Source organism: Panthera leo, chromosome B3 (genome assembly GCF_018350215.1).
Source record: "Panthera leo isolate Ple1 chromosome B3, P.leo_Ple1_pat1.1, whole genome shotgun sequence".
NCBI lineage: Eukaryota > Metazoa > Chordata > Mammalia > Carnivora > Felidae > Panthera > Panthera leo.
The window spans coordinates 54,407,173-54,433,586 of NC_056684.1; the positions used below are offsets into that span (position 1 = coordinate 54,407,173).

The following is a 26,414-nucleotide window of genomic DNA, read 5'->3' on the forward strand; positions in this document are numbered from 1 at the left end:
TTTTTTCCTAGAAAATAAAAAGCCTTTACTCCTGGCATGATCCTGCCCTTTGTGGCCAGATAGCTGAGAAGTCAACAGGAGTGAGGAACAAAACAGAGACACTACGGAGAGAAGGAGAGGAAAAAGGATGAAGTGAAAGTTAATTATTCCCACACTTGACCTTCCAAAACTTCAAGCAACTTGAAGCATATGTTTTGTGTATAACAAAAATAGTTACTTGATTTATCCTTTTATACTTTGTTTCATAAGAATCTATTATCTTGCAAAAATGAAAACAACAGACAAAACTGAAGGATTCATCATATTTGGCATTATTAGAATTCCATCACCTAGATTTTAAAGATTTCTGCCCAACCAGTATCTGTAAACACTATGAAGGTCTATATTTTCCTTTGGAGTTTCTTCTAGGCTCTTTATAGAAAACTTTTCTTCCAAAATTCTTATAAGAACGATTACATTGTGTTGAGATTATAGAATTGAGTGCCTGACATCTTACAAGGTATTTTTAAATTGATTTCTTTGATATCTGATATCTTGATATCTTTCCAACACTTAATTGGAAATTGAAATTACTGACCAACTGACTCTATTTTATAAGTACCTTTATATTTTTCCATCACATAAAAACAAACTACTTTTCTTAGACCTAACTGAGATAATCTATGAGAACCACAATTTATCAAATGAGAAAATTCCACAGTACTTCTCTCAGTTCTTCTAAACACAGCAGCTCGGGCACATTCTGGCCAAGTTGAGTTTGCTCCCTGAATTAAGCAAGCTACTGAATGCCACATGATTTTACACTTCTAAAGCCAAAGCACCAGAATGGAAATGGACAAAAGGGAACTCTAACCACAAAGTAACCTATCTTCATCACCTCTCTTCAGTTTCAAGAAAAAATCAGAGCCAAGCAAAGTCCAAATTCAATATTATCTCACTTGGTGCAGGATTGCTAAGGCCAGCTTATAATATGCTAGGGTAAAAAAATGAACAGCAGAAAGAGAATTTGATTAATCAAAAGACTAGGATTTGGGATCTGGCTTTAGCACTTACTTCCTATAAATCTTGACAAATCATGTAACTCTCTGAGTTCTTCACTTATGAAATGAGGAGAACCAGGTGACCCAGAGTTGTTGTGAGATTCAAATTATATGATGTGGGTAAAGAGTAATATGTAAACCATAGAGTAAATAACAAGCTTTTTGGGGTGTTTTACTCTAGATGTCTTCCTAAAGGGCAGCCCATGCCAGTGCCCTGTGCTTGCTGAAAAGCCTGATTACTGCTCGTGACTTTGGAAATCACAGGGTCTAAACAAATTAGTCAGCAACCGGCCAGCACTTTGTCAGCATATGGTCACAGGCAGTTACTAATCTAAGCAATGAGATTCATGTCCAGCCCAGCACGGTACACCGAAGCTGCAAGGCCACCCCAAGGCTAACTATATGTGCCCACCTCTCCTGACTCTGACCACAGCTTCATCTCTTCCTCTGGGTTCACACCTTAGGAAACACCTCCCATTGAAATCAGCTTGGCCCCTGAACCTCTAGAAACCCACACATCATACCACACCCTTAGACTATTCCTACCTGTGGGCAAGACCTGACAAATAATCCTTCAAATATTTCTAGCCAGTCCCTAGTCATGGACTGTAGCCATTCTAAACGACATCTAAAGGATTTGAGGATTTTTCCTTTGTGTGTTTAATTTTAATGGCCTCTGAGCATTTCCAAATCTAATTATTAGAAATTTGGAAAGAGAAAACAACAGTTGTACATGGGGCTTTGGAAGTCTGGCTGGTTTAGCAAAGGCTGCAAGCTACAGTTTGATTGTAAACATCTCTCTCTGTGCTGTAACCTCACAATCAACATCTCCCAACTCACACTCATATCCAGGTAAAGGAAGCAATTTTGGCAAAAAGCAAACATTGGATTCCACGTGCCTTTGGGAAGGCATGGATCTCCATGATGAGAAAAGTTAGTTCTAGTCAAAACTAAGCACGTCATTAAAGTGAATGTCCTGGAATAAAAGGTGGAGGCACCCTCCAGAGTTCTCTACGGCGCCAACTCATACGATCTAATGCAGCCCAACATTTAGTAAGAATCCTATCTTCTAAAGGGTTAAGAGAAACATTGGCTTAAGGTCTTAGACCAACCAAAGCACAAACTCAGAAGAAACAAGGCAAAGATACAAAAGGATCTTGATCCCTAAAGTTAAAGCTAAGTGTGCCAAGAGAATTCGGCTGGAAATCTGACTGAAGTTAGATGGCTGGATTCAGAAAGTAACTCAAGTGACATTAATCTAGGAGATTCTAGAACCCCACAGACTAATTTATGTTCATATTTTTGTTTTGTTTTGTTTTTTAACTTACTTATTCCAATAGCAAAAGAGAAAGAAATCCTTTGAGGGTGATAGAATTACAAAATGGATTCATTCATTCAACATAGATTTACTGAGTACAAACAAAACATAAGTAAATTATTGAAAGCATTGCAAGCATGCCAGTAGGGAAGTTATTTTAGATGAAGGGGTAAGATTAAGCATCGTTTTTATAAAAACAATCAAATCCTTATTCTTTGGGGGGAAATTTTTAAATACATATACATAAATAGAAAGGCACATACTCTGATTAGGAAATTATCTTTTGTGTTTTCCAAGGTTTTCTGGGAAATTAACTTATTCTTTAAATGCTGCGATAGAGAGAGGTTGGAAAGACAGGCAGATATAGAGAAAAAGGAACATAGATACAGAGAAAGAGAACAAGCTGTGGATTGAGAAGGATCCAGAAGAGATGAGAATTATATTGAACTTTTTAGATAGGAACTGCATTTCAGAAAATGGGAAAGCTCTAGTCAGAAAAGGGCAGTGATGTTTAGGATTAAAGGTCCAGAGGCAAGACCAAGATGCAATTAGTAAGTGGAATGGTCCAGCCAAGACAACACTATACGAGTGTACGTGTATGGGCTCGAAAGGGAGACAGGACAGAACACAGGCCAAGTTGAGGAGAAATTTAACATCCATGTTAAGCAGCTTAGGTACTGAACTAAACTGAACTGAAATGGGGCTCTGAGGCTGATCTTTACAAGCTCCCAACCCAACTCTACCTCCAGAAATGGTTGGATCTTAGCTAGATGTCCCTGCCCCACCTTCACCGCTGGTATTGACTTTCCACAGATAAATAACCTTTGCTTCTAAGAAGAGAAGCCACCCTAGTGCACCTCCAAACTTTACCTGGCCTTCACCTCAGGGATCTGATATTATCAGCGTGAAAACAAGATCTCTTGAAAGCAGCAGGCAAACAGAAAAAACTTTCACACTAAAGTGGGCAACAAATTTCAACCTAAGCAGGGAAGACTTTCTGGTGTCCCAGGGCATGTCTCAGCAGTTATAAGCACTACTCTAACCTAGACCTTTTTATGTAAATAATATAATAACCAAGAAAATGTACAGAAGAAAAAATGAAAAGCTTACTGAAATAGGAACTTCTCAAGGGCAGGAACCTTGTTTTATTCACCTTTGCCTCACCAGAATACCTGGCATATAGCAGATCAGGAGATATTTGTTGACGAATGAATGAATGGATTTAATGGAGCCAAGCATCTAGATAGTTAAGTTTGACAAAACATACACATTCTCCAAGTGCCCTCAGGCATGCTTCTAAATCAGTCAAATCCATGGGAAAATTGTAATCTTTCCAGCTGTGAGTATGGGAACAATCCATGTTCTTAACTTTCTTCAGCTGACTCACCATCTTGAGTGTTTGGACTCAGAACTTGGGTTCGAAGCTCCTGCAGGCTAATTCCCAAACACCTGCAGACCTCCTCAGGGCTATAGGGTTCAGGGTGAAGGGCGTCTTCCACGATCCCGAGCATTTCTTCCAGACTGACCCCTAGTTTGGCCTGCACCTCCTCTAGCCGCAGTATTTTATCCCATTGCAAGCCTTTGTACTTTGCCAGGAGCTGTAAGTTTAAACCAAGATAATGGTTATCTTTCATTTCAGAAATTGATAGGTGCTATTTTAATTAGCCAAATTCAACTTTAAGCTGTTGGATTTTTGTTTTTGGTTTTTTTTTTTTTTTCCTATTCAACCTATCCACATTTCCCATCATTGCTTGAAAATGCACACTGGATTCATATGTTTGGAATTAAACATGCTTGTGTGACACTCTCAGGCTAGTTAAATATTTTTCCTTAAAATTCCTAATATCCCACTGATTTTTTTTTGTTTTTTGTTTTTTGGTTTTTTTGTTTTTTTGTTTTTTGTTTTTTTTTTTTTTTGCCTGCTACCACTTTCCCTCAGGGCTATTTCTTGGAATGATTTTTTTCTTTTATCCCTATTCAGTTCATCCCTAATACACCACTCTCTATAAAGTCTACAGAAAGCTACTCAATTCTCATGTGACCTGGGTCCTGAGGTGGACACTGTATGCCCGCTTTCATTAGAGCACTTCCTGTTTACCACATGCCTCTTTGAAAATGGCTAATGAATTTAAGTATCTGGGCATTTGGAGTAAAGTCCCAGATTTTAAATGAAAACCTCATTGGTGACCTTATGAAAAACCACTTCATTAGATCGCTGGTAGAACTAGTGCTGTATGCTTCTCCACCCTCAAGGGAAGAGTGTGGCTTCCAACTGCATCCTGAGGCATCCCTTAGTCTGATGGAGAGGGTTAAGTACAAACCAAATCTTTGTAACCAGGTCCACTTATGGGAACCTCAATCCAGAATGTGTTTCATTCTCCCCAGACCACTCGCAGCCCTTCAGAGCAGGAGACAATCAAAAGAGTGAAGATATCTCTCATCCTAAGGTCTATAAAATTCATTCCCTTAGTGTGAGGCAGGTGCAGACAATACAAACAGCAAAAAGAAGCAAGTAAAAGAAGGGGAAACTAGTCTTCAGGAAAATGTGCATCTGATTTACTCTTCTATTATGCTGATGATTTGATTTGCTTTCTTTTAGACAGGAAGCAGGGTTTACCAAAAGACCATTGAACTTTGGTTAAGGCCACTCACTTCTGAAGAATGTTAATAACAGAAGTTCTTATATTCATTAGTCCTCTTTTTAAAACTCTGGCTAATACATTTGAAAGGAGTTAATGATTTTAAGGCAGAACTGGGAAAAGAGAAAAAGAATTCTATTTTTCTGTTCAATTATTTCACAGAACATGGTACCATTTCTAAAGCAAGGACTAAAGCTAAGACCTTTCCTTCTGACTTTGTTTGCTTAGAACATTTAGTTAGCGGTTGAGCAGTGCTAGATTTGATACCTCCATGGATTTGCTCTTTTATTGAATTCATTCATCCATGGTGTATATTCCAAAGTATTGCCAAATTTGTTTGAGAAAACTTACAAAAACATACATAGAACAATATATTTATATTATACAGAAAAAGAGCTTAAGTTGATAAATCTCCTAGAATGATACTTTCTTGAAATACAGATCCAAACCCAACCAAAATAAGCAATGAAGCAAACAGAAGTAATTATACCTGTATATGATTTAAAATGTGCTTTTTATTTCTTTTAATCTTCAACAGCCTTATGAGATGGGTGTTATTACTCTATTTAAGAGGTGAGACTAAGTGACTTGTCCAAAGTCATCTAACTATTAAGAAACAGAGCTAGAAATTAAACCCTGATCCTCTAACTCTTTCTTGATTTCTCAAGGCCACATTCTCAGTGAGTCACGGCCAACATCTACACGGTGTTGCTTACACTAGTTCAAATTGCCATTCAAGCCCTATGAATGCATTTCTAAGCACAAACTAAGATTTATGCTAGAAATGAACATTCCAGTGATTTAAAAACACTTTGATAGATGTGTTCCATCAAAAAAAAAAAAAAAAAAAGGAAGGAAAAGGAAACATAAAAAAAGATGGCCCCCGAGTGATGACTGTGGGCTCTTCCTAAGGACCTTTTAGTAAACAACAGTCTTCAAGTTTCCATCCCTGGGCTCACTTGGACAAGTCACATTGCCTCAGGCACTTGAACCAAGGAAACTGGGCCAGGGATGTGTGAGGAGAAAGTCTGGGAGGGATGCCTGCTGCTGCCTACAAGGTTGTTTTTTTAAGGCAGCCTCCATGTGTGCTTTTCTTCCATACACATAGGCACTAGCATACAAAAGTTAGCATTCACTCCAGCAATATCCCAGTTTGCTGTTGGGTCCACATGGCCAGTTTGATATGTATTTCAATTAACAACAGCAGCATGGCCATGAGCCACCGAACAGCGTGCTGTGTCATAGGAGTAAAATAGGAAAGCTGCTTAAGCCCTTTGGAATCTGGCTCAGGAAACAGAAAGATGTGACTTGCAGATGAAGGAAGGGGATGGGTAAGATCACTGTTGCTCAAAAACAGAACTTCATGAAGGAATTTGCCACTTGAGGCCCTGGTGATTGGCCTACTTCACAGTTGTGAGTCAGGGCTATGAGTCAGGGCTATGGGTCATTTCGTCACAAGTCCCTCACTTGTAGCAGGGTGGGGAAATAGGAGAAAGCAGTTCTTTGTCAACATCTAGCACTTTCTTTGCACCGCTGCAAGTACTAAGTCTTCGTATCAGATACCACTTGTGGGAGGCTCCTGAGCTTGTTCCATGCTCGGTGGGCAAGAAAGCAGGCAACAAGTGTTTTGTCTACAGTCATGGAAAGAAGCAGATAAAGGGTGCTAGGATCCTGTCTCAGGTTGGTGTCTCTCAGAAGCAGGCCCTAAGGCAAGTATTTAGAAGAAAGGATGATTGCAAGATGCTGGTAGAGGAGTAGAAAGTGAGACAGGAACAGAAGCCAGTGCAAGGTGTACTGATACAGACAGGTGAGGCCGGGCCCAGCAGGCCCTCTGGAGCCTGTACGTAAAAACCTCAGATGTGCCCTGCCTGTGGGCAAGAAAGCTGGGATATTTACCCACTAACTCTCATCCATCATCCGGTGAGGGCTACTTGCAAGCTACTTCCCTAGCACTTCCAGGTTGTGTCAGGTGCATACTCAGAGCTCTGCTACAGACAGAAAAAGCCCTCAGTCCTGGAGAGTTGTTGGAGCTTGCTGTCAGGGAGTGTGCTGGGAGAGTGGTAAGATATGGACCCTATTTCAGGAGCCTGACTGTCAGAATCCACCCCTCCTTGACTTTCCCATTGCATTCAGCAGTACTAACACATCAGTGGGAAAGGTACCAAGTCTCCTCTTCACCTGGTCAGCAAAAGGCTAGAATTTCTAATCCCTTCCCTTAGTTACCTCTAAAAACACTCCATTCAACAAGCTATCTTCCATACAACAAAAGCAGCTGTGTTGTTTTTTTCGGGTTACATAAATCACACATGCTTATTTTTAAAATTTCAAAGAACACAAACAGTTCAAAGTACAAAAAAAAAAAAAAAAAAAAGCAAAGTACAATAAATCGTCTGTAGTTATCCCAACGAGACAACTACCAACCACCATTTTGATAATCATCCTATCATATATTTCTACAAATGTTATGGATACCTGCACACATATAGCTCAACATAAGTGGGATCATACACAGATGTTTTATTGTGAATCCTTTTCATTTTTTGCATATCTCTCCCTTACCCGCTTCCAACTACACAGAGCTGTTCTCCAGTATTCCGTGGCAGGTTCACATTGCACTCATAACCACCACCAACACAGAACCACAATGACCCTGCGCAGTGTTAGTGATCCGCACTGCCTGCACTCTATAGCAGGTTTCAGGCCACAGGATAAAGCCAAAGAAACCCGCACAACTGTGCAGACGTATCTATCACAGTTCTCACCACGCCTTCAACACATCCTGCCTTTTTTTTTAGAAAAAAGGCATCCCCAAACATCATGCTCTGGATCCCACTCACACCTAATTCATAAGGGGCACAATGGAAAGAACTGGGACGAGGACAGACCTGGACTCCTGCGCTTACTTAAAACAGGTCACAAGCTACCTTGGCCCAAAACTCCCAGTGTGTAACATGGCTCACTTGATGTCTACTTCACAAGCTACCATGAAGATTAAGTAAGATAACACTAAAAACACCTAGCACCTTGGAGGTGCCCAGGAGGGCACTATGGTTTTCCTTCCCTCCCCATGTTCCCCTGCCTCTCTAGTAGTTCTCACCCACCTGACACCTTCTCCCATGCCTTCAAACATACACAGATGTTTCCTGTCTTAAAATCATTATTCCTAAAGCTACCACTCTTCATTTCTCCCACTCTTCCCATACCAAACTCCAGTTAAGGAATATGGCCTCCCAAAGGTTTTTCTTACCTTCCAAGCCACTCCCAAAGCCCCTGGAGTTTTCTCAGTCCCTTTAAAAAGTCCTAATAAGTCAGTGGTTTCTGGCACTCATCAGTCCCTACCTTCTTCAAATTTCCTGTTTCGTTGGCTTCTATAGCACTGAGTTTTCCTGGTTTCTCACCTCTCTGGTCCCTGCCTCATTTCCTTCCATGACTCATTTTTCCCCTTTCATTATCTCATTGAAGTCACCTCAAGTTTAACCCCCGACCTTCTGATCTTTTCTTGCCACACTCTTTCCTTCAGCAAACTGAACTTAGCTCTTGGTTTCAACTGTTATCTCCAAACAAATAGATCTGAAGGTTCTCCCCCTAGCCAAAAGTTATATTCCATGCTCAAATTTCTAACCACTTAAAAGAAAATTCCATGGGAAATTTCACTGCCTCTCACTTTCCAGCCACCTTCCATCCAACCTTCCCTAAACCCACCCACCAGTGGCAGAGCTAGGCTTTCCACCCATCATTTTGGCTTAAAACTGCAGTCCTTATCAACTCAACACGTTTCCTTTATTCACGCTTGTCTGCGTGCAAGGAGCATTTGCTGAGTGCCCACTACTCCCCAGGCCCTAAGCAGACAACAGTGTTTATTCACTGGCACACACGGTGCCTGACCACAGGGAGGTCTCAGTCTACCAGAGAAGAGAGGTGTTAAATAAGAATTACACAGTGAAGCACTTCATCTAATTGCCATAAACTGCGATAATGGACAAATGCAGGATGTGGAAAGAAGGCATTTAACACATAAAAGGACATTTGACATAACAGGAGTGGGGAGGGTGGTCAGGGAAAATATCATGCCAAAAGAAAGACAGAAACCCAATCACAGAGAGCTTTATGCCCAACCTTTACCAGGTTCAGGCACAGCCTCTTTCATACCCCTCCCTTTTCATCCCATCCCCGCTTCTCTTCAACCTGCTGCCAGGTTCGTACTTCTAAAACCTTGCTAACAGCAATGGCTCCCCATGCTTCCACGACCAAGCCTGGTTGATCCTTAGCGTGGCACTGAAGTCCCTGCCACAACCTGGTTCCAATGAACACATTGCCCCTGTTCCCCAATATGAGCGTCCTCTACCCTGCAGTGTGGTCCGACCATTCCGGGAATGCTCCACACTAGAGTCTTGGCAGAGTGTGTTCTACTGAATCAACAGTGCTGAGCGAGACCGGCCACGTTCTTGGGTATTTGGTTTTTCTCCACTGAAATTCAAGAAAACTGCCAGAGCCCTGAGATGATGCCCACCTCTCACATTCTATCACTAGACAGAGAATAAGTTCCATATTGACCATTAAGTGGTAGGAGCTAAAACACCGGGCGAGTGATGGCCCCTGACCAGACAGGCTCTGTAAAGAGTCACGTTGTAAAATTTCCTTCAAGTGCCAAAGGACCACATGAAACTCTCTCCTTCATTGCTTCACATGTTGCCACAAGGAGCTCGGGGTATGCAAAAGCAATGGAATAATTTCTTTTGCCTTTCTGACTTCCCATAATGCTTATTATCAGCATCACACATTTTATCCCCCAATATAATTAAGGGATGCTCTCTTTTATAGACATAAAACATTTCTGGAAAGGTTTAAGCCACTGAATGTGTGTAAAGTATGAAAAATTTTGTGCTCATGTAAGATTTCTGGCCACTTTGTTAATTTAAGAACATAAAAATGTGCTTCACTTAAAAGTATCCCTTACGCAAGTAGTAATTATAAATCTCTACTGAGTTTGCTTTGAAATGTTTTTAATTTTAGTTCAAATGGCTCTACCAGACTCTGACTTTCAGTGAATCTGCATCATTTAGTTTTTGGAAGCTACTAGAGGAGCTAGTAAGGAGAGGAGGAGGGAGAAAGAGAAACAGAGACAGAAAGGAGACTTGAGGATAGAAGAAACTATCGATGTTAAAGCCAAACAAAGAAAAAACATCTTTGTTGGTTCAGTGTACTTCCCCGTGTTAAGCAGATACAAAAGGCACTCATTTTCCGAAGAGGAGCTTGGAGAGCTGGGAGCAGTGGGAAAATGAGTGTCATTCATTACAGTTTTGCTGCAGAGAGCTCTGTCTGATCGGTCTCATTTTTGAAGCTATTCTGATTAGTCATTAGTCATTCAGACACTTTTACCGTCTGAAAACAGAAAGTTTACCCAAATTAAGACAACTTTCTTTACCTTTTCATGTGGGAGGTTTCTTTCCTAATATAATGAGACCATTTCCAAACAAATATTATATTCATCCACATGTGAATAAGAGAATGGAACCATATTAGAAGGAAAATGTGCTTAGTAAAATCTCAGCCTAGATTCACAGGCAAAAGTGTATTCTTAACATCAAGATCATATTAGCAGTTTTATCTTTACTTCCCTTTTGTACAGAATCTCAGATTCTACTGATCTGCAGCAACATGATTCAGGAAACATTTTTCATCTTGATAAAGTCTTTCACTTGTCTTTCTTCCATATTTTAAAAGAGAGACAAATTCAGAGTATACCAATTGGGAGGAGTAGGGGGCAAAAAGCAAAATTCAGATGCCAGTTTCACCGACCAGAGTACCTCTAAGACGCATGTGGAGCTATCAACTCAGAAGATATCCTCAAGAACAAGAGGTGTTGCAGTGGAGTAAGGTTTTTCAGCCACTACTGCTTCCAAGAGAGATGGCTTTTTTTCCAGTTAACTCTCAGACATTTCCCCATTCTGACAACTTCCACTAGAGACTCAGCCCCACGACTGTGCTCCTCTCTCCCCTTGCATCTTGGGAAGGGAGGAGTCACAACAGGAACCCATTTCACATGTCATACTCGTTGTAGCTGTAGATCTCGTAGAGGACGCCTCATTTCATGATGAAACTTTGAAAACAAAGTTGTGTGTGCATGAAGTCTCCTCAGGAAGACTACACTTACTCATCAATCTCAAAGTAAAGTCAGCAAGAATAAACCCTCAAATAAATAAGACACGAATTTCTTCCACCTCCTGAAAGAGGAAGCTTGTTGTCCTAAAGGAAAAAAAAACTTCACTGTCATTGACGCTTTGATATTGAAAAGTTTACTGCACTACTTCTCATATAGGCACGGATCAGATACTGTGAAGTTTGATATTAAAGCATTGCTTTTACACAAATTTTAGAAATTATCTGAATGAGTAAATTCCAAATTTAAAACATTTAAACCATGATTTTTAAGAAAATATTAATGCCAAAATTTTCCAGAAAAAAAAGCACCTTTTATTTTTCTGGCTCATCGTATCTCAACTCCCCCTAACTTCACAACTTCAGGTGGTGGGAGGAGGGTGAAGTGGCAAGTCAGTCACAGGGATAACTGTACCTTACACAGTAGCTGTAAGGTACTTTCTCCACAGTAGCTTGTCCAATATGCACTGGTAAAATATTGTGAAATTGAGCAAAATACATATGACAGGGCAGGTAACACAGGGAGTTATTTATTCGGCAAATGTTTATCCTGTGCCTATTTTGGCCTAAGCACAATGCCAGGCATTAGAGAGATATAAGAGTTAGCAAGATGGATGCAGTCCTGGATCCCGATAAAATTGTATCAAAAGGAGGAGACAGACATTAAACAATGGTGATAAATTCCATAACTGAGAAGTGTACGTACAATGAAATTTGAAGGGAGACTTAACCTTAGTCTGGGAGTAAGAAAGTCAAGGAAAGCTTCCCTGGGGGACATTTAGGCTGAGACTTCAAAGAAGGCAAGGGGAAGAGCATTCTGGGCATCTGCAAAGTCCCTAGGGTGGGAAGGAGCATTATAACCGGAGTGTAATGGGAGTGGGGAATGCTAAGACAGGAAGAGGATGAAGTGCACAGGCATCAGATCTTGCAAGGCTCTCCAGGACTTTTTACTTTATTCCAATGAAATAAAAAAATTTGAAAGGTGTTAAGCAGGGGAATTATCTGATCAGACTTAAATTTCTAAGCCCTCATTCTAACTAGGAGAAAGCACAGTGCACCTCCTAAGCCAGAACCCACTCCCCAGCTCCAGGCCTTAATTCTCTCCACGTTTCTGGTCATACCATGTACCTTTCTGGATCCTCCATAACATTTCATTTCTGCGTCACTTTTTGGAGCATCTGCTTACATACCATACCTGATCACATACTAACCATTTCCTCTAATTTTAACTCTAATTTCACATCCCTCTAATTTTAACTCTCCACTCTACTCTCTCTATTCTTATGTCTTATATCTCTCTGTGTATCTTCATGCTCCTAGGCATACAACAGGTATTCAATAAATACTTCCTAAGTAGATTTAAGGCTTGACTGGCAAGATTCTTCTAAACTATGGAACAGAGAACTCCCAAAACTCCCTGCTGGTTTGTGTTTCCTTTGCAGACATGTAAAAGTCTTTTGGGCACAGGAGCATTACAGCGAGTCTGTTTTTTTAGAGTGACCAGTGATGGCCCGCTGCTACAAAAATGGTGCATCTGACAGCAGCAGGTGTTGGGGTTACCATCACATTTGTTGAGGAAACAAGATCAGTTATGGTCACTTCCCATCAGTCACCTCCAACTACCTTTCTCCACCCATACCTAACCCACGGCCTGTGCTTCACAGATATAAACTCTCCTCTTCTCCCCATGCCACCCTAGAAGACTCAACTGAGAAGTTCACATAGCTTCCAAATGTCTAGAGGTTGCAGGGCACACCTATGGGTTTATTTATCTCCTGAGTTTGGAATCAGATTGCTTTCTACCCAAAGATTATCATTTAAAATATTGCTGCAGTAAGAATGTTGCCCTAAACTTTAGGGAAAGAGACAAAATAGCAGGGAAAAAGGAGAAAAAGGACAAGGGAAAGCCTACTCCAGGTTTCACTAGTGTGCCAAGTTCATACCTTTGCAGCCAGCCGACACTCCATCACTCTGATATTGAAGTGTGAAGTCGCTGCCTTATTCATTTCCACACAACTGTTGGCAATCACAAACACTGCTCCACTTGGGAGTTTCACATCAGTTGCCCTCAGAGGACTAAATTCTATCAACTTGGCCTATTGGAAGAAAAATGACAGGTGAGATATAATGTATTAGAATTCAGAAAATGTTAAATAATTTATGTATTTATTTACCTTAGCAAACATTTTTCCTAAAAATGCACTCATTCAATTCAAATATTATATTATTTATTGACTTCCAGGCACTGTATGAGGCACTGGAGATACAACAGTGAACAAGACAGACATTGTCCCTGCCTTCATAAGAGCTCACAATCTAGCAGGAAAGACAATCAAGTAGACGAATACATTCCTAGGTTGTGTTACAGTGGTAGCAAAGTGCAGGGAGCTTTATAGACACATAGTTGAAGCATCTGATCACCTAGTGTAGGCTCCTTTGAAAAAAGGGAAAATAAACTGAGTCTTAAAGGATGAGCAAAACTAGGGCAGACAGAGGATTTCTTGACCCAAATGGGATATCAAAGAGAGGGAAGAGCATATGCAAGTTCAGAGGCAAAAAACATGAGGTGTTAATAGAGCTTTGTGTATTGAAATTTGGCTGGAGCTCAAAGTTGGAGGGTTGAGGATTGGTGACAGGGTAGGCTGGAGAGGTACAGCAAGGGCCAGGTCATGAAGTGTTTTGTAAGCTCAAAGACACTGGACTTTGTTCAGACTCTATAGCTAACTTACATTAACATCAGGACTCTTGCCATCATCTATGCTTGTCAGGTCTCATCCCAAACACCCAGAGTATGTTCTCAACATTAATCCACATTTTCTCATGCTTCATGTCTTTGGCTTAGAGAAATCAATAATAAATATTCTTAATAAGAAGAAATCCAGGTATTCTTGGAAAATAGCCAAGCCTGTAGGAATCTGATGAAAAACTAAGAAAAGGTTTTAAAGAAATGTCTGCTTCTACTTTGGAAATGGGTTTATGGGCAACAACCAAAACCTCTACTCTGCCTAAGGGAGTTGATAGCCAAAGGGAAGTGGTATGCAGCTGAGGAATTCATCTCTGGCTTACCATCAACATTCTTTTCCCCGCCACTGAAGCCCCAAAAATGTTGACAGAGAAAAATGATACCAAAGTGTAAATTATAAAAAGAGGGGTTATGAATATATGTGGTAAGAGAAGTTAACATTTGGGTTTAAAACCAACAACATGGCATGAAACATGCCATGAGATGAATCGATTTGGGACGAGAGCGGGAAAGGAGGTCTCAACAACCAAGGAGTTGAGAAATCTCATTTAACAATGAAAAGAAATAGAAGGGGGAAAGAAGTAGACACAAGAGAAAAACAGACTTGAAGTATGGTTCTGGAAGCCTAAGAAAGAGGTGATCAACATGAAACATAATAGGTGAACTGATAGCAGCCTTGAATTACAAAGCAATTGAGAAATACCATTTACAATAGAACCTGATAGAATTGGTGGCCCAGAACCAAGGATGTGGAAGATCTCAGGGCCTTCCTCTCCATTGGAACTTCGCCTAGTTGATATTTCCAAATAGCTTAATGTCACCTACAGTTCCTTCTTCTGCAAGAAATGATATGGACTGGTCCATCCCTCCTCCTTCAGTGCCAATATAACGCTCACTCTTGGCACAGATTTCCGCAAGTTCTACCTGGAAAAGTAAGAATTTATTTGTACTGTGAGTATAGCCATAATCTATTTCTCATTCATTTCTTACTCCAGACATGACAGATAGGTTTGAATTCCAGTGCCAACTCTGATAAATTGATAAAAGCTGCCTGAAACATTGTGTTAACAAGGACTCTAAGACTACCATTGAGCTCAATAGGAAAACATACCAAGATCAATTAACATTTGCAGTGGGATCGAATTAGAAATAGACTGTGCATGCCATGTATTTACTATCTATAAGAGATTCCACAAAGGCACCTGGGTGGCTCAGTCGGTTGAGCGTCTGACTCTTGATTTCAGCTCAGGTCATGATTTCACAGTTTGTGAGTTCAAGCCCTGCATTGAACTGCTCTCGGCACAGAGCCTGCTTGGGATTCTCATTCTCTCTCTCTCTCTCTCTCTCTCTCTCTCTCTCGCTCTCTCTCTCTGCCCCTCCCCCCAGCATGCGTGCACATACTGTCTCTCTCAAAATAAATAAATAAACTTTAAAAACACCCAGTATCTCTTATTAAAAAAAAAAAACAAATAGGGAAAGCAGTTTCTTCCATGTTTCTATTTGCTCCATCCCTCTCTAGACTAGTATCACCAAAAATCTCATATGGGTACTCATTCATTTCTCCCTTCGTCTTCCTTTGTCTCCCCCACAGTGGACTAGTCTAGTCTCCACACAGCCAAAGTGGTGTCATCCAACTTTATCTTCCAGTCCAAAAGAAATGCTGTCTCTGTGGCATTTCCATTAAATGTAAAAATCAGAACTAGCATCGTCTAACCAGACACATCTTCCTCCAACCATGATGAAGAGGCCCGATACACAAACACAGTTCTAACCAAAATTGAATATGTCAAAATATGTGTTTAAGAATGTTCAATGGCTTCCTATTGAAATAATGAAATAACATTATTTCCTTAATGAAATAAGTTCAAGCTCCTCAATCTGGCATTTCAAAGCCTTCTAAAATGTGCAACCAATTTGCATATGAAATCATATGTTCTACCACTCTTTTCCAATTAGATTTGTCTCCATGACCATCTCACACGTTTGTGCAAACTGGTATTACTTCCTGTCTTCTCTCATATAAATCCTATTTCCAGTCAATACCCAGCTTGCCAATTACCTAATATGGCCAAGTCACTGGGCTGACCACTTAAATCTTCCTCCATCATAGTCTTCCTCAAATATTATTCCCACTATGGCATCCCCTTTCTCTGAGCTCCCCACTGTGACCCTCAGCCAGTGTGAAAAGTCACCTCCCCAATAACAGCCATATTTACCTGCTAAGTACCTGGCATTATCTCTTTGGTGAACAGTATCTCCTTTAAGCCTCCACACAGTCCTCTGCTTATCCTCCTTATAGATGAGGAAAATGGGACTTGGAGACATAGCAGAAAATGAAACAGCCATTTGAACCTCATCTGCCTGACTTCATAGCCTGTGTTCTTTTCACACTGGACTTCATTACCCTTCTCCTGGCCCCACCCCCCTGGAGATAATTTAACCTATTTTTCACTATCTCAAAGGGATGCGAATGACAAATGAGATCACTAAATTTAAGTATTCTTGCTCTTAAGAAGAAAGAATCTGAAGCATGGAGAAATATATGCTTATTGATTGTTTTCCAAAATATTTGCTGTGTGGCAACAATAGGATACTTTTACTTTAAGTAGGATGTTAATTTTTCCAGGCTATCTATCTGGACAGAATTCAGAGGGACCCCGGACATCCCCAGCAGCTCTGTGTCAAGGAGAGTCCACCTGCAGGGATGTGGACATCCCTGCACCTTGCTGAATTCTGACAGATGGATCCCATGACTGGACAGATGATGCCCAAGAGTTCTAAAGGTGAGTAAACAAAAAAAAATGAAGATAAGGAAGCTGAAAGATGAAAGAAAAGATGATTCATTTTATAGTCCCCTCAGAACACACGAGGAAATCAGTAGTAAATATGGAGGAAAGAAGCCAGTACCAGACATTTCTCAATCTTGATTAAAGCCCCAACGCTCCTGCCAACTAGCTGTTGTGACTTTAGATTTCACAACTTTTTCAAGTTTTCATTTTTTCATGTGCTATTAATAATAACAATAATATTTTTAGCAGTTAACATTTATTGAGCACTTGCTATATGCCAGGCATGGTTCTAATTACTTTGTATGAATTAATTATTTACTTCTTATAATGACCCTATAAGATAGATAGTATATACCCATTCTACAGTTGAGGAAACTGTGTACATTTATTAGCTGAGACTATGCTAGTAATTACAAAAGGTGAAATTCAAACTCAAATTGTCCACTCCAAAGCCTGTACTCTTAATCACTATGCTATATAACCTCCCATCCATAATATGGAGAAAAAAACCCACCCCTCTAGCCATGGGATTATTGTGATGAACCAATAAATTAAATAAAAATGCCTCGTAAGCTCTAAAGAACTATACAATTGTTAATTTTGTTATTTGTACAGGACGAATAAGGAATCATTTGATTTACACAAGTAGCTCAATCCCAAGTCAAAAGTAAAGACAGGTATAATTATTATGGAACACAGAACTATTTTTTAAAGTGTTTAGGAAAGATGGAGTGCCTTGGTGGCTCAGTCAGTTAAGCTTCCAACTTTAACTCAGGTCATGATCTCATGGTTCGTGAGTTCGAGCCCTGCATCAGTCTCTCTGCTATCAGCACAGAGCCTGCTTGGGATTCTCTACCCTCCTCTTTCTCTGCCCCCTCCTCTGCTCATTGTCTTTCTCTCTCTCTCTCTCTCTCTCTCTCTCTCTCTCTCTCAAAAATAAATAAATAAAGTTTTTTAAAAAAATGTTTGGGAAAAGAGAGAACATAAAAGTTTCTGGGTGTGCCTAGAATGAATTCAGCAATAGGGAGTAATGTGGCCTGAGGCAAACAAGAGAGCGTGTGCTCCATTTGAAGCAGTTCAGTCTAATGGTGGCAGGAGAAGGGGTAGAGTGAAGGGCCCTGCCTGCCTGCCTGTCAAACAAAACATGCCTGTAGTGGAAACTCCAACTGCAGGCCTGCAGGCAGCTTTTCCAGTGGCTCTAGTCCTTCACCCCCATACAAAAAGCAAAAAGGTCAAATCCAAAATGGTTATGACATGTGAAGAAACTAGAAACAGAAGTTATTTTTAAATCTCAAATCCTGATTAAGGAAAAAAATTGCATGCTTCTGTAGGTCCATAGCCTTAGCCAGAGATGGCATGACCCAAACTCAGAAACCCATTAATGGAGGGACCTTAACAGCAGGGGGTTTAATGGGAGCAAAGAATGCCTGTCACTCTGGGTGATATGAGGGGTTCATGTGAGCCAGCCATGCCTTTTCTGTCCTTGGGGACCCTGGAAGCAGAACTATAAAAAAGTCCTCCAAGAGTTATAATCCTTGCGAAGAATTAAGTCAACAATCCATTCAGATTTGAAATACATAAAATATCAATAGATTTCATGAGAATAAGAAGGATCTGTCAAAAACTCATTAACAAAAGTGTATGGAAAGAAACCCATCAGAATTTCAAAGAACGATCATATGGAATTTGAGGACGCAATTCTATTTAGCAAAGGATAAAGTCATCTTTTTCACAGATGTCTAAGGGATTCTGAGGCTCCCCCACTTCTTCTATCTCCCCACACCACACACACACACACACACACACACGCACGCACACCCTGAGAACCCTTAGACAAGAATAGTAAAGCACTAAGTGAAAAGGGACTCATTCCTCTCCCTAACAATGTGTTCTCTTCTGCTCTTACACCTGAGTACTTCAGGAACCCCAGGTACCTCCAAACTAGTCACTTGTGGCATTTAGCTCTATCCCTTCCTGCAAAATACTAATATCTGAGAATCTTTAGGGATGACAATTTGACTGCATGAGGAAGTTTTCCAAAGTTTGTAGCCAATAAATTCATTTCTATTTTGACTCCTGCTCTATGGACAGTTAAAAGAAACCTGGCATTACCCAGAGACCTTCTTTTAAAGCTACTGCAGATAGTTAATGAAGTTAATTTATTCCTTTGTGTGTTCTTCTCTTGAAGCAGCCTGGGAAAGAATCAAAAGTCACATGGGTTCCCAAATTAAATAGTTTACCCATCTGTGGGCCAGTGGGGCACTGGTGAGAGGAGAAATAACAGGGTTAGATTTAATATTCACTGAGATGAGCTAAAGATTCATGAATGCATTGCCTAGCTAAATCTGGATACTTGTAAAGACAATGTTAATACAAAAAAAAACTCAAGATATTAATGCAGTAAACTCTACCTTCATTTAACAGTTTTACTAATGATATTGTTTAAGTAAAATAATCCCATAGACAGGAAGTGTTAATCTCTTTGAGTCAGTTAGCTGTGACTATGAGAAGCCTCTCTATTCAGAACACAAGACCCTAACCAAGACAGCATCATCCAGCTATTGTTGGCCACCCCGAGTGCAAGTCAAGAGAAAGGAAAGAGGGACACCTGGGTGGCTCAGTCAGTTAAGCATTGGACTCTTAGTTTCGGCTCAGGTCATGATCTCACAGTTCGTGCGTTCGAGCCCCACATCAGGCTCTGCACTGATAGTGCAGAGCCTACTTGGGATTCTCACTCTTTCCTTCTCTCTCTGCCCCTCCCCTGCTCTTGTTCTCTCTATCTCTATCTCTATCTCTATCTCTATCTCTATCTCAAAATGGATAAACTTAAAAGAGAGAGAGAGAGAAAGGAAGGAAATGAACAGCCCCATTCATTCACTCAACAATCCCTTAAACGGTATCCCACAGATAAGTGGGAAGGTCAGTGTCTTCCCTCTAGGACCTCAAAATATTGATATTGCCTTCAGGTGAACAAGTCCTTCAAAAGAAAGTGTAAGAGTAGTTTACTTCTGTTTGACCCTATGGGTCATCTGTCCACCCACCTCCATCTTGCTATCTGCCCCAGGAGGCTGCCCAGAATAAACTATAACAAGATAGTCTTATGCACTCTGCTTCCCATTGGGTTCTTCCAACAGAGAGCTCTGGCAAGAAATGGGAAATTGAAAGTGTGGAGGAAGAATAGTGAGGTTGGATCCCTCCCTGCCAAGGTCACTTTCAGGCTCAAGGGCAGTAACAACTCACCACTAGTCCTAGGTTTCCCCTACACCTATACCTTTGTAAATTGTCCTTAATTATGGACTGTGCTATCTGTTTTCTATTATGACCCTGACTGATATATCTAGATAAGATGGAAATATTAATGGCCCCACTGACTTTTCTTTACATCAAATATGTTCCCTATTTTTCCGCCTGCAATACTTCTCCATCTTAACTTTCAAAATGCCTGGCTTCTTAGCTGGGGCTATTTTCAAAGTGTTCCCCAAACTGGCAAACCTATTAGGCAGAGCCGAGCCAGGTAGGAGAAACTCTTCATGAAATAGCACCAAGGTAAGCCTAAAAGACTGATGTAGCCTTGGTTCGTTTTGTAATGTGGCTGGTGACAAAGCTCTAAGTTGGACACTTGGTAGTGTTCTTAAATTTAAAAAAAAAAAAGGAAAGAAAAGAAAAAATACTTTTGTTTTAATTTAAAAAAAAAAAGGAGGTTATTATTATTTCTTCTTCCCATCTCTAACTCAAAGGTTTGTAACTCAAGGAGATTAGTCACTTTTGCATTTTTTTACTTCAAGAAAAGTTGCCTGAGGACAATGAGGGCCAGTTCCCAAAATGCGCACAGCAGATGCATCTGATCCTGGTAGTTTGGAGTAAAGAAGTTCCAGTAAATAATGCAGGGAAGAAAAAAGAAGGAGGTCAAATATTTAAAAGCTCTAATACTACAAAGAAACAACAGTGAGGAGGGTTCTCAAAAGTAAATCTGAAAAACCTGCTAAAATCTCTAGAATCAGTCAAAGAATATGCACCAAGCACTCACAAGTGTGTATCACACAAAAAAAAGAAAAAAGAAAAAAGAACCAAAGTAGACTCCTCCATCTGTGTACATTGGAGAGAACATAACCTAATGAACCTGGAGAAGGCTAGTAGTTGGAGTGCATGGCTCTAAAAATATCTGAGGTGCTTAGTGAGGGCAAAGCAGTCTTTAAGTCAACTCCCTCCCTGCCATCTGCATTATGGAGGGACCCCGATTCAGAAAGGAGACCGTCAACAGACAGGAACCCAGTATTTTATGTAAAACAGTTTGGGATCCCAGGTCCATGGGGATCCTGATAAAATGCCTATGCTAGGTTTCTTCTGGACCTCAACCATTGCTGCCCGTGCTGGATGAGGGAAAACACTCTGAGGTGCATGGTAACATGCAACCTTTGCTATTTCTCCAAATGGTGATCCTAGATAAGCATATGTGTGTGGTAAGACTATTAAAATACTAACACAAATCTAAAAGGTAATAATGAGATGCAAAGGGAGGAATTAGAGAGCTGTGCTACTATGGGGGCCTGAGACACAGGATTGGTGTCACCCGGGGACTGATTAGATGCACAGACTCAGGCCCTACTACTCCAGACCTGCTGAATCAGCATATGTAGCTTAACAAGAATCCCCTCCATCCCACATTAAATTTGAAAGCACTCCTCTAAATTACTTCCTACACTGAGGCTTTCTTAATAAAGTTAGCTGACAGGGAAGAATGAGAAGAAGAAAGGGAAGGAAGCCAACAAATCAAATGTCTTTTAAGGCCAGACACTATGCAGGGTATTTTACAAGTGTCATGTTATTTAGTCTCCAAAACTATCTTGAAATGTCAGAATTATAATTGCTATTTTATAGAGAAAGAAACTGAGACTCAAAAAAGGTCAATAAGCTAACCTAAGATTCAGAGCCTGAGCATTCTGGTTCAAAGTCTATGAGGCTACCTTGTTCCCCTGCCTCAGGCAACGGAGGTTCTGCCTGGATGCTGGGCCCTGGTAAGCAGATGGAGCAAAATTTATGCATACCTGGACTGAACATTCCTTCTGTTGGAATGAACAATGAAGTGGGCCATGAGCCCTAGGATGCAGACATTTCTGAGTCATCATAATTTCACTCCGTTTTATCCTCAAGAAAAAAAAATCCATCTTGCTGGATGGTCTGGGTCTTGAGGGGTTTAGGTACTTTCCCATTATCCATCTCCAAATACAATCCCAAGTTCCTCCCTCCCAAACAGCCTCAACCTACAGTGATCTCAGTATAAGGCTGACACCTTGGTATGATTTCTGCAGCCTAATAATAATAGCAGCTAACACATTGAGACAGACACTGCTCCAAGCACTTTTCATGTACTATCAAATTTCAAATCCATGAGGGAGGTTTTTATTACTAAATCCATTTTATAATGAGGAAACTGAAACATAGAGAAGTTAAGTAAATTGCCCAAGATTATTCAGCTAGTAACTGGCAGAGTCAGGATTTGAACTCAGAATTTTGGCTCCACACTTTTGACCACAATACTATTCTTTATCCCCAAGGGGAGGAGAATTTCAGAGATGGACCAGAACCCAAAATTCAGGAGCCCCCAAAAGCCCTCCCTGCATATTTTATCACTCTCTAGCACAATTAATTCAATCCCTTTGTTTAATTCTAAGAAAGAAAGAAAGAAAGAAAGAAAGAAAGAAAGAAAGAAAGAACGAGCAGCAAACACACACCAAGTAACTATTACTGGGCTGGGCTGGCAGGGGCATGGATGGGGGTGGGGAGAACTGCCAAAAAAAAAAAAAAAAAAAAAGTTGTGGCAAGACAGCAGAAGGCAGAAGCCCAGCCAGTCTGATGGAATCAGACAAGAATATGACCCAAGTCACTGCTACTAAATACCAAAAGGGCCTCCAATGCCTGTGGTAAAGGCTGGTGTCGCTCACTTGGCTGACAGACCATTTATTTTGGCTCTGACCTTTGAAAGACGTTAAATAATGATGATAATAATGGATGGGCAGTAGGCCTGCAATCTCTGTGGTTTGGCAAGTGTTTCCTGGAACTGCACGTCCCTTTCCGTGGTCAAAGGGACGCTCCCATTCCCACCCCAGGGGAAGGTTCTTCATAGAGTTTTGAGCAGCACAGTCCTGTCCCACCCTCAAGGTCCAAACTGCAGGAATTCTGACTGTAAACCAATCTGGACTCTCAGGAGGAAGGTAAAGAAGAGGCTGGGGCATTAAGTATGATTTACTACCCAGCATAATCATAATTGTTAAAATTAACGCTTGTTAGCTTTCTTAGTCTGACTCCAATGGTACAGAAATCGACCCAAACCAAAGACAAAAAAATAAGTGCCATGGACCATAATCAAAATCAACCAAATCCATAACTCAGTGTACACATTTGCCTTGGAGAAAGGGTCCTATGTGTACAATATTCAATTCACAAAGACTATGACATGGAGTATGAAGAATCTTTAGCGTCAGGAAATGGTAGAGAGTGTTAAAACAGTTTTTACAAGGGAAGTAAATTGATTTTACTGAGTTGTGCTCAAATGTTATGCCAAAAGCACCTACCAAGGTCAGAATAAGAAGCAGTCATGTAGTCATATGAATATCACTGTTGCATTTGAGATTGATGGAGAGGTCATTTTCATTATATTTTGTGTGCTATAAAGAATCCACATAAGAAACACTTTTTGGAATTTAATACCCCCAGGGAAAACATAACCTCTTTTGAAGAACTGATATGATTTCTTTGTTCTGGTCACAAGACCTGTATAACTTCCTATGTTTCCTTGTTTACTTTGGCTTCCAGGAATCTCAGTAAATATTATTAAACAAAACACAATTACACATCAAGTAACAGTTTTGACAATTACATTAAGTAATGAGCAGTCATTAACAGGTATATTTTCACTCTTCTTTCCTTTGCCCTAGTTTTCTATTCCTAATTTAATACCCTTATTGAATAAAGATTCTTGGTCATATAATTCTTAAGATTTTTTTCAAAATGAAGTAAATAGGCACTTGGAACAAATAAAAGAAAAACTTGAGACATAACAGGCATCAGGTGGAATAGTCATGTCACGAGGGGCAATGAAAACAATAGTACATTCTAAGAAGGGAAAGTAAAAATAGCAATGAGGTCCAGTAACCACTCCATTCTTGAAGGAATAGTTAAAAGAATAGTAGATATGTCACCCAAAGAAAGAGTAAGAGAAACCAGGAGAACTTCCTTCAAACTTTGAAAGACTCTAATAGCAAAAGGAGAAATAGACCTATGAGTACAGAGAACAAACTGATAGTTGCCAGAGGGAAGGGAGTGGGGGATGGGAAAATGGGTGAAGGGGAGTGGGAGATACAGTTATGGAATAAATACGTCATGGAGACGAAAGGTACATGATAGGGAATACAGTTAACAGTGTTCTTAGAGTCTTGTACAATGACAAATGGTAGCTACGCTTGTGAGCACAGCATAATGTATAGAGTTGTTAATCACTATGTTGTACACCTGAAACTAATATGACATTGTATATCAACTATACGTCAATAAAAAAGAAAAGGAAAAAAGAAGACACTTGTCTTCTCTCGGGCCATTAAAAAGAAGGAGGGGCACCTGGGTGGCTCAGTCGGTTGAGCATTTGATTCTTGATTTCAGCTCAGATCATGATCTCATGATTCATGGGTTCAAGCCCTACAAAAAATACTATAAATATTGTGTTCAACAAGATGCAGATAAAAACAGAAGCCCTGGGGACTCTGCTGTGACTCAAGGAACTCCTGCTTGCTTCACAAAATATTGCCAAGGGAAGATCACCAGTCCAAGGACAGCCTGATCCAAAGGGCAGAAAAACTAACTAAAAAAAAACTTGTCCATTGTGGGAATGCAAGCTGGTGCAGCCACTCTGGAAAACAGTATGGAGGTTCCTTCAAAAACTAAAAATAGAACTACCCTACAACCCAGCAATTGCACTACTAGGTATTTATCCAAGGGATTCAGGTGTGCTATTTCGAAGGGACACATGCACCCCCATGTTTATAGCAGCACTATTAACAATAGCCAAAGAATGGAAACAGCCCAAATGCCCATCGATGGATGAATGGATAAAGAAGATGTGGTATATATATGTGTATACATCCACACACATATATATATATATATAATGGAGTATTACTCGGCAATCAAAAAGAATGAAATCTTGCCATTTGAAACTACATGGATGGAACTGGAGGGTATTATGCTAAGTGAAATTAGTCAGAGAAAGACAAACATCATATGACTTCACTCATATGAGGACTTTAAGAGACAAAACAGATGAACATAGGGGAAGGGAAACAAAAGTAATATAAAAACAGGGAGGGGGACAAAGCATAAGAAACTCATAAATATGGAGAACAGATGGTTACTAGAGGAGGTGTGGGAGGGGGATGGGCTAAATGGATAAGGGGCATTAAGGATTCTACTCCTGAAATCATAGTTGCACTATATGCTAACTAATTTGGATGTAAATTTAAAAAAATAAAATGTAAAAAATAAATAAAAATATATAATATGATGTAATGTAATAATTAATAACATAATTAGATAATATATAATTAATAAGTCAACCATAATAGAGTATGTAAAATATTATATAAAACATAAAATAATTTAAAATAACATAAAATATATAAAATATACAAAAAATATATACTATTTTTGATTTGGCTTTTTATTATTTTATGATTATAAAGTCTTTGCTCTTGGAAAGTAAAAAGGCTATAGAAAAATTTGATACATTTTCCCCAGTTAAAAAGACACAACATATTTCTCAGCAATTAAACCTAATAATGACTACAGATACAATTTCAGCTGTTAATTGATTAAATTGTAATAAAGGGAAAAAAAACAAACAAATAAAAACAAAAACCTTGTCCATTGGAAAATAAATGTCTGATTGCAATCTCTTTCTCTAGATTTTCACTGCTTGTTGGGTCCCTACATGTAGTCATTTCTGACACTCCCTTAAATTATAAATGTTATAAACACTGTGTTCAATAAAAGACTAAGATGAAAATAGAAACAATATGGAAATGATATTGCATATAAGCATTCTGCTGAATGTAAGTATAGAAATGTCAAACAATGGTTTAGCAAGCTCTTGGCCTAAGGTTTCAGAGGAACGGCAAATAATTTCTTTTTTTTTAAGTTTATTTATATTGAGAGAGAGAGCATGTGAGAGAACGCACGCATTGAAGAGAGAATTCCAAGCAGACTCCACACCATCAGCGCAGAGCCTGATGGGAGGCTCAAACTCATCAACTGTGATATCATGATCTGGACCGAAATCAAGAGTCAGACACATAACTGACTGAGCCACCCAGGCACTACAGGGCAAATAATTTCTAATGGAAGAGGAACCAACCTAGCCCAGGAGATGTTTCCAATTGGTAAGGTAACTTTTTACAAAATACATCCACTTTACACCCTGCCAACACATGGAACAAGAGACACTAATGTTGTCTAAGGGGTGGGGGGGGGGGTGGCGGGTAGAGAGAACAGGAGAAAAATACAAAGATAGTTTCCAAGAGATACTGGTAAGGATAGGCCCTGGCTGCTTTGCAAGGTGGGAAATCGGCTCTCTGCCATTGGACCAAACAGCAACTTGCAACATCAATCACAGTCCTGACCACCTGTGCCTTAGATGGCAGCTCTGCTCACTTTCCCTTTTCACCTCATGAGTCTTTC

General features: G+C 40.0%; 1 protein-coding gene across 3 annotated transcripts in view; it reads right to left on the reverse strand.

Annotated features, from left to right (window-relative positions):
• GALK2 (galactokinase 2) overlaps nucleotides 1–26,414 on the reverse strand; it is a 140,281-nt gene that overhangs the window by 36,405 nt on the left and 77,462 nt on the right. For all 3 annotated transcript variants that reach the window (XM_042942087.1, XM_042942088.1, XM_042942086.1), the window contains exons 6-8: nucleotides 14,725–14,823; nucleotides 13,100–13,252; nucleotides 3,746–3,956 (exon numbers count right to left, since the gene is read on the reverse strand). In XM_042942087.1, the coding sequence (XP_042798021.1) occupies nucleotides 3,746–3,956; nucleotides 13,100–13,252; nucleotides 14,725–14,823 (463 nt within the window). The remainder of the gene's footprint in view (nucleotides 1–3,745; nucleotides 3,957–13,099; nucleotides 13,253–14,724; nucleotides 14,824–26,414) is intronic.